Source organism: Schistocerca nitens, chromosome 8, assembly GCF_023898315.1.
Source record: "Schistocerca nitens isolate TAMUIC-IGC-003100 chromosome 8, iqSchNite1.1, whole genome shotgun sequence".
Taxonomy (NCBI): domain Eukaryota; kingdom Metazoa; phylum Arthropoda; class Insecta; order Orthoptera; family Acrididae; genus Schistocerca; species Schistocerca nitens.
This window is the reverse complement of record NC_064621.1, coordinates 339,063,864-339,073,441: the sequence shown is the minus strand read 5'-3', so window position 1 is coordinate 339,073,441 and position 9,578 is coordinate 339,063,864. Positions and strand designations below refer to the sequence as shown.

Here is a 9,578-nt window from a genome sequence, read left to right as displayed (position 1 = left end):
TGATAATGAGAATGGTGGACAGTAAAAGTAAATCTATTGCCACAGGCATAGAGAGTGGAACTGAAAGAGTTGGTGAAGTCTTTAAAGATTTTGTGTGGCAGTGTTCCATGTGTCACTTAAAAATGGAATAATGACTAACAATGCTTCCTAAGAAGTATGGTGCATACTATGTATAACTGTTGTCAAGTTGCAATCAATGGTGTATGCTGACTTCTTTTATCACGGCTGGGAATTATGTTTCCATTTGCCTTAGATTCTTTGGTAAGATTGTAGTGATTGGAAAACAGACACATTTTCAACTTTTGAAATCTTCAGTTTCAACATCTGGCAATGGAAAGAGGAAATTGCTGGTCAAATTTGATTTCTACACTAGTTGGGCAGGGAAATTCATCCATAATCCCGTCATGGATGTGAGAAATATCAGGAATGTAGTTTACACATGTGTCTAACACAAAGATAATGCATGCCGATGTCTATAATTTCAATGCCTTCTCGTGTAAAAATATTAGGTTACATAGCAAATTTAATTTGCAGGCATTTTAGTGTCCACATAAGTTTTCCCTTGCATCACTAGAACACCAATTCTATGTACAACAGTTACACTATAGTTTCTTTTTTATTTTCTTGTATTGAATTTCTTAGCAAGAAAAATCACATTTGTGAAAGTGAGCTGTGGCAGGAATCATCAAGTCTGAAAGTATAATCTCTGGATAAGTAATTACTTATAATAATATAATATGGAAACATTTTCATACATCAACAGTGTAACTGTCATTAATACACACACATACACTTTTTGTACCCAACAAAACATCAAGTTCTAGATAATTCTTTAATTTCTAACTAAATGAAACTTACAAATATTAACATTCAAACACCAGGAACTCAGTCTATAAAGTGGAATGTCTGAAAAGCATGTGTCTGTTTTTTGTAGGACTAAGGCAATTAACAGCACCATTACAGACTTCTACTGAACACTCTATAAATGACTTCAATATCAGTTAAACATTTGACACAATCAATAACCAATCACACTAAATGTGTTTGTGTGCTTATACTAGTGACTCAATCAACTTTATGATTGTAAGACGACTTCACGAAAACTTTTCAAAAGTGATTTAAGAAAATAAGCTTACAGATGCACTATGTACAGTAGAAGTCACATACCAACAAAACTGTCAGAAGGCAGGGTATATTCACATTATTTTGGGAAATGCTGCATAATGATCATATTATTGGACAGTTTATAAAATGTGCTACACAGTAGTACCTTTTGTGATACTAATTTATACCACATCAGCTCAATGAGATTATATTAGGAATTATTTTTTTACAAGTCCATATTCATACTTCTCTCAAGAGTTTATAACGTTATTATTTTCAACAATTTCACCACAGTTAGCTTCAAAATAAATATATTAATGTACTATACAGTATTCACAGATCTTGCTCATTATTTTCTAAAACTATGTTTCTAGTCATTGCACATAATACATGAACTGTTTTGATGAGATAATTTCAGAATTCTCATAATCTATACATTTCTATTTACATATATTAAGTCAAAAATATTCACTCTAAATGAAGACCATGATAAAGTACATACAGCTGAATCCACAAAAATCATAGACTTCAGTCACATACAGAAACTAAAAACATAAATATTAATATGACTTTTCAATCTGAGGGTGAAGTAAAACAATCACAGAGAGCACAAAACAAAAACTGTATGCTTCAATACTGCTGTTAGAAAAATATGAATGACAGCTGTGGATGTTCTACTTATGTTTGTAACTTATTAAACTGCACAGCTGCACTCAATTAATGCTAGTTTCTACTGAAACATGAAAGTCTTCTAACGCTATTTACTACACACAATTAAAGATTTTGTGTGGAAAAGCTGCCACTGACAAACACACTGTTGTAACTTGTTTAGATGTTTTAGAGTAGTAATATAAAATAATACAGAAAGGGAAGGAAGTTTTAAAGCTAAAGCTGCAGTTAGCTATTATTCTCCAGGAGCACAGCCACATACAAAATAGAAGGATTGCTATGAACAGGAAAAACACAAAATACCAAAGCCGAAAAATGGCATGTAATGCAGATCAAATTAAATACATAAATATTATATCTGGACACTTTTTTTGTTTGAGACCAACTTATTCGTTCTCTATGAGGAAAAACACGAAAAAAAGCATAAACTGAGAAAATATAGTGTACTAAATCACATTACAGATTATATAATTATCAGTATTTGCATAATGAACACATGAAATTACACACTTTTTATCAAATTTTTCATCAGTACAGTGGGAAATAGCGAGATGCACACCAATTGTGGGTATACCGAGAAAACTACTCTCACATACCTTTACTCCATGACTTAAAGAGTCAAGATTCTGTAACAGGTTCGTAAATTTGCAGTGCTTATTCTGTTCCATGTCCCCAATTTACTGCTGATTATAGTCACACAGACAGATGGTAAATGGCGACTGTAATCTCCTTCACAAGAAATTTGTTTCGTTTTAGTGTTCCAAGATAAATTCTTCGACCAATACATTTGACATAAAAATTTAGATATCAGAATGTTAGAGACAATTTCAAGATCACTGGCTCTATTAAGTATAATATGTTTTTCATTTAACAAATGTACAAACTTATACGTGCACATAATGTCATCAATATTTGTGGGATGTGCCTAAAAAAGCACTGGCCTGATTAAAGCATTTATCGAAAGTATTTCTCGATGTTATCTACATGATAAAAGATAAGCAAATCTTCGCAAGTTATCTGCTGGGAGCATTGTATTTATTTATATATTCAATGTTACAAGCTCTCCATAAAAGTTTCTGGGTTAAAAGAAAAAAAAAAGTAAGTATCTTAAGTCGTTTAAAGGGATTACTCCAAATAGCAAAGCCAGATTATTGGCGCAGGAGATACAGTATCCAAGCACTACACCATTTAAAACGAAACATGAATTACTTTTAGGTATAAAATGGTCAAACTATGAAACCAAAATAGTACTAATAATGAGAACTAAAATAGTGAATCACCACCTCACAGAATAACATAGGCATTACAGGAGTTAAGGGGAAAGAAAGAGGAATATTCAAGAAGAATAAAGAACAATTCTCCAATTTATAAACTGGTTAGGTGTAGCACATTCGTGCTCTTATTATTACAAGATCTTTCCTCTCAGTTTTTTCCAATAAGATAATGTAACATTAACAGTGTACTTGCACACAGAGTGCTTTGCTCACACAAATAAATATCACTTGTCAATTTAGACAATTCTCTCTCTCTCTCTCTCTCTCTCTCTCTCAAACACACTCATGCACACTCTTCCCCCCTCCATCTCTGCACAGCCGATGTTCATACTACAGACACACAGGTGGTCAGCAGACTACTACAACATTGCATAATATTGGACAAGTAACACAAATCAAAATTACACACATCTCAAACATTAAATGTACAAATCTGCATAACAGAAGTAAAAAATATGCAGTGCCACACAAGAGTATTGAGTGATACTATGCAATCTCTTTTTTCCATTCATATTGTAAGTTAACCACACAAACATGTCAGTCACTCAATTATACAACTGCACTCAAGACATACACATACATTCAGAATTTCAGTCTTGTGAGTAGCATTTACATAAAGAAACATTCAAGATCACCATGTCACTTCCCAGTCCTTAATAGGTACTGTTTATGATATGTGTGGTATGCAGCATCAGACAGAGGACACAGAGCCTCACATGTGGGACAATGTGAGTGGGCCAGAGGCTGAGGCGCAGGAGGACACGGGTGTCCTGGGGTAGCGTCGCTGACACTGTGGGCATGCCGGCAGCTAACGCCAGGCCCAGCGTCACTCCCCAGTGTCCAGCCACTTGCTCTCCTCGTGTATCCTCTCGAAACAATCCAGCAAGAAAATGTACTGCGAACAGAAAATTTAAGGGAGCCATTGTTTAAAAAATGAAAAAAAAAAAAACTTTCTTGAAACGTTCATACACTTACATGTACTGAACCAATACTTATGTAAGAATTCACCAACCCTATTCGTGTTTTCTCTATTTTTACTTTTTAGATGTTATCTCTCTTACCAGCAGCTTATCTCGAATGACAAAAGCACTGATATGTAAGACATATTTCTGAAACTTGCTGCAAGCATACACTGCATACAAAAATGATACACTCTTTGTTGCAATAACATAAATGAAGAAAGAGGACTATGCACTGATTCCCTAAATTTAAATGCTGAGAAGAGAGTTTACATGGTTCCTAAAATGTATTATTTTAATGGTGTAAGAACATCACTGTTAGCAAAGTGCTGAGGAAAATAGTGCAAATCGGCTTGTTTGCAGCTTTGAGCAATTATCTGATGGTGTGAGTATATTATCAGTATCAACTTTGGCAGTATAAGTAAAAATTTAACAACTTACATTCTCTGAGAAAGACAAAACACCCCTATCTATGAGGTAGGAGTGCTAATAATGGAATTCACAGAAAACCTGAGCTGATACAGTAAGGGCACGATTAATAACCCATTCACTGACACAGATGCTGTACAACTTAACATTAAGCTGCATGGCACTATACATGCCATACCTTCTATCCAATTATTGACTGTCCTCTTAAGAATTACACAGCCAAAACTATGTAACAGGGAGTTTTCTCTGAGAAAATTCCAAATGTAATTAAAATTATAGATCTACAATACTTAAAGGAAGACAGAAATGGAGAAAAAAAAACCGGACAAGTGTAAAAACTTAATTACATAGATATACAATAATAGTAATAATAATAATAATAATAATAATAATAATAATAATAATTTTGTGTGACTCAACGGCCTTGCAAAAGTCTTTCTTTCTATTGGATGCCAATTCTGTGACTTTTGTCTCCCTACTGTACCCCAGTTATACAAGTGGGGAAAGGGGGCCTAAAGTTTAATATGAAATGCAAATCACTTGTCGTCTGTGGAAAATCTTCAAATTGTTGAGAGGTGAAGGCCAGGTTAAAACAAAGACTGAAAAATCTGTGATACAGCCAAGATGCAATCCTGTGCCTTCTCCGTTTCGAGGTACACATTTTACCACTAGACCACCAGGCCCGACACATATATAGGCAGTTTATCGATAGATTTCGATAGGTGAGTCTGTGAGTATCAAAATATGTGACATGTATGACCTTATCTTCTGAGTACAATGGCTTACAAGCTTAAATTATTTAGACTGCCAGAGGGCATCAGATCTTAGTACTTGACAAACATTTCAACTTGATACTCTACCCATTCCTGAGAAAAATGGATCTTAAGTTGGGCAGACAGACAGGCAAACAGACAACAAAGTGTCCTATAGACTATATGGGAAACCAAGATTATCATTTTACTTGAAATTAATCACATATTTTAATTATGTTATTCTTTCTTGTTATAAATTGTTCTCATATGGCAAATAGTAAAAACAATTTAAGTTCTTTTAGAACTAGGTTATTGAAAATTGGTCTCTTTTGACATATCATTATCTGCCCCAATAACAATAGTTCAGCAATAAGTTAGAAACATTACGGTAAATGATCATTCTCACACATTCTCCTTTTAAAGCATTTTCCCATTTCAGTATTCCACAATAAGCACTTACATATGGTGTAAATATTTTCACCCATCTAGGGTTCTTCTCAGGCCTCTGGTATTGAAAACAGAACGCCATAGCCTCATCGTCAACTTCCCATTCTTTAATAGTAGGCCATGAAAATTCCACAATTTGAGACTGAAAATAAACCATCAAAACATTTAATTTGTAATATACATTAAAAATTTGGCAAGAAAACAAAAATGTTTTAAAAAATTTTAAACACCATTGTTCACTGTTCACAGCAACATAAGTATTAACCACTCAGAATCAGTGGATTACTCTATTCTGAAAATTTAAGGACAGTTTTTATTACTTTCTGAACACTGCAGATTTCAGGAGAACCAACTTGTGCTAGTTGCTATTCCCAACAAATGTTCCAAACTCATTTTTAAAATAATTCAATAATAAATTTTTAGTGGACTATAAATAAAACTGACTACCCACCTCTAAAGCACCATCTTCTCGACAGGCCTGTAGCTTAAAAGTGTTGGCTCCGACAGAAACAATAACATGGCCATCTTTACGAGAGTCACATGAGCAATGAGGGAATACTATCTCTCCATAGCCTGTTAATTCCCTTGCCAGCTTTAGGTACTGCAAGAAAGAACACGGATCACTACATTTTTGTGGAGGTTTATGAAATAGGTCATTTTTGTAAACAAATCATCTTATAGAAATGAAATGCACAAACATAAAACAGTTTACTAATTATTGCAGAATGACTGTTAAATTAATACAAATATTATGAACAAATGGCATTCCTGATGGGAAAATCATCTGATAAGTAAACTAGAATTTTGCATTGTTTTTTGCTGAATTATACATCATCACTCAAATAATTCACAGTGATTTTTATAAAAGTATTTTCAATTTTTCAGAAAAAAAGTAGTAGTTTTCACTGCGGTTCAGTATTTAGGACTAATTTTCATCAAAATACATTAAAGAAAAAATATTCATATTTTCAAATTATTATTTGAAAAATACTACATGGGGAGCAGAAAATGAACAAAGTTGCAGTTACCTTCCTTTATTTCTAGTTTTCAAGTTTAGGCATGACAACAAAGTAATCACACATGCTAGAACTAAGGAAGGGGGGTAGGTTAGGTGTCAATGTTCCACCAACAGCAGCATCTTAATAAATGGAGCACCACATCAGTTGAACAAGTATGGGAAAGAATTCAGCTTTGACTCATTGGAACGAATTTGGAAAATCTATTCTGGGTGACTGGATGGTTGTCTGAACCCCACTCCTCTTGCATATGGTCCAGCATCTTTAATAATTGAGTGCCTCACTTTGACTGAGCAAGGTGGCGCAGTAGTCAGCACACTGGAATTGCAATCGGGAGAATGATGGTTCAAGCCTGCATTCGGCCATGATTTCAGTAAATCGCTTCAGGCAAATGTCACGAAGGTTCATTTAAAAGGGCAAATCCGACTTCCTTCCCCATCATTCCCTAATTTGATGGCACTGATGACCTCACAGTTTGGTCCCCTCTCCCCGAATCAACCAGCCAACCACACTTCACTTTGAAGAAAGATCAGGTCATTAGAAACAGTACGCAACTTTGGACTGAAGAATGATGGAAAAGGAAATCAGTCATGTCCTTTTCAAATAAACCATCCCTGTCTTTGCTGTAGGTGATCTAGGGAAACATAAATCTGAATGGTCATGTAGACAGCTTAAGCTCTGTTCTCCCAAATGCAAAACTAATGTCTTAACCAGCATGCCACATTACGAGGTACCAATTTGCAATTATAGACAAATTAATAAACTACAGTCAATACTTCCAGTGTTGCCAGTATCTGCAATTGATATGAATTACACTGCTATCAATGTTATGTTTCTACTGTTGCTATTCTCTTCCAATCATTTTCATTCAATTGGATATGCATTAACTTGCTGTAGTGATTCTGGCACAATAAAAATAGTGAGGATGTAAGTGAAATGGTGCCTCACAGGCTGAAAGAGACATCCAGTCACACCTAAATTGTTGTGGAGACTTAAAATCTAGTTTGCACGAGTGGTGTGCAAGATCTCTGTCCACAATGGCTTGCCTTTATTCAGTCTCAATAATCACCTTGCACTACTTGCATTTCTCAAGTAGGGGACTAATTGTGACATCCAAATTTTGCCTCACTTTGCTGCAATAACTTAAAAACAAATTAACCTACTGGTAACACACTAAAGCAATAAATTAACATAAAAACTAGAAAACAATTAACTTACACTGGCAGAAGTTTTACTTAAGCTAGAGAAATATCACCAGGAATATTCAAATGTTAAGTTAATAGACAAGACACAAAGACTTTACTTGTGGAATAGGTACAGGCAGCTTCACCAAAACTTCATGTTTGAATAAAGCTTTTTTTTCCAAAATCACCATCATTTCAAACATCTGTTTGTGAGAAATAAAATTACTGATGTTTCAATTGTAGTTGGCTTTTCCCATGGAATGATCAACAGACACTGATTGGTCAAAGTAGGCACATCTCTCTCAGCTACATGTAGTTCGATTAAAATTGCACTGGAATTGACTTTTCATTGAGTAGAATAGTAGGGACAAGTAAACACTGCCATGTGCTGCCATATTGCCTGTTTTGTAAATACATGCAGAACCTTGTCCAGCATAGCTGGCTGCACACTATCAACACTGCCTCCCACTACTGTAATCCGTCAGTCAGAGTTATTTGATTAGAGTTACACCAAATGATTTACCTTAGTGGCCAACCATGTATACTCATGTTTTCTTAGTGTTCACTTACCAATGATACAAGCTGGGAACTATGGGGTGGTATATGGGCATGATTAATTTATTAATCTCCAAAAGCATGTTTGAAATAAACAAATATGTAGACAAGAGCTTCCACTAAGTCATCAGGCAGGGTAATTGCAGACATGCCTTCACATTCCAATTCACCCCACAACACATTTTCCACTTGTACCTACCACCCAACAGTCTGAAGTTCCCTGCTGACAATAAAGGCCAACTGTCTTAAGCTTTATGACACTTTTACATGCCCACTGGCCTGACGTATCAACACATTACCAAATGTCTTCATTCTGAGTGACCTTTGTCCACAATAACTGTTGAACTATGTAATGAGTATTTAGTACATATGCTGTTTTGTAACAAAACCTTCTGCATCTGATGTACAAGACCTGATTCTGGACTGTATGGTTGTTCTTATGATTATGTTATCATTTAATTGGTGAGTAATATGCTCAGTTGTCTATGCATCATGTACTATAATTTAAATTATGAACGTAATCATCTGTCCATTGTTGACAGTACCAGTTTCAGTTACACTGAAGTACCAACAGTAGACTCTCCAGGACACCAATGAAATTTTATGAAATATCTCATTATCGCATATACACTTCTCAGGTTTGTCGCTGGACTGTATTGTGTAAATCCCACAATATTTCATGGATGCAGCTGCTCGACATAACTGCCATAACTGCTCGACATAACTGCTCGACATCTACTGGTGGTGGTAGTTGCTCTGTCACTGCTGCAAGATGTGTCCTGTAGCAGTGACAGAAGCAACATCCACCAGCTGAAGATGTTGAGCAGTAGCATCCATGAAATATTGTGGGATTTACACAATATCATCTGGCGGCAAACCCAAAAAGTGTATTTGCAAGAGATCCATTGCGAAAGCCTGGAAAGCCATATCTTATTATCATTTCAATAGAATTCTCGATAACTACACTAATAAAAAAAATGAAAAAATATGAAACTTCAAAAGGGCACAGTTACAGAGAAAAATGTCCATCTTAAAAATAAGTCACAATTTCATGGCAGCAGTTAAACAGGGAACTGGGAACGATAGTAAAGGGATAATCAATTAAATAGTTCAACTGAAGAGCATCAAGCAAGAGAAATGTAAAATATTTTTATTTTATTTTATTTATTTATTTTTTTTAAATTGTGAA

General features: G+C 34.9%; 1 protein-coding gene across 2 annotated transcripts in view; it reads right to left on the bottom strand.

The window, feature by feature from the left end:
- Window positions 1-711: 711 nt before the first annotated feature.
- LOC126199714 (sorting nexin-27) overlaps window positions 712-9,578 on the bottom strand; it is a 281,698-nt gene continuing 272,831 nt past the window's right edge. For both annotated transcript variants that reach the window (XM_049936641.1, XM_049936642.1), the window contains exons 8-10: window positions 6,086-6,235; window positions 5,648-5,776; window positions 712-3,942 (exon numbers count right to left, since the gene is read on the bottom strand). In XM_049936641.1, the coding sequence (XP_049792598.1) occupies window positions 3,874-3,942; window positions 5,648-5,776; window positions 6,086-6,235 (348 nt within the window). In that variant the 3' untranslated portion in view covers window positions 712-3,873. The remainder of the gene's footprint in view (window positions 3,943-5,647; window positions 5,777-6,085; window positions 6,236-9,578) is intronic.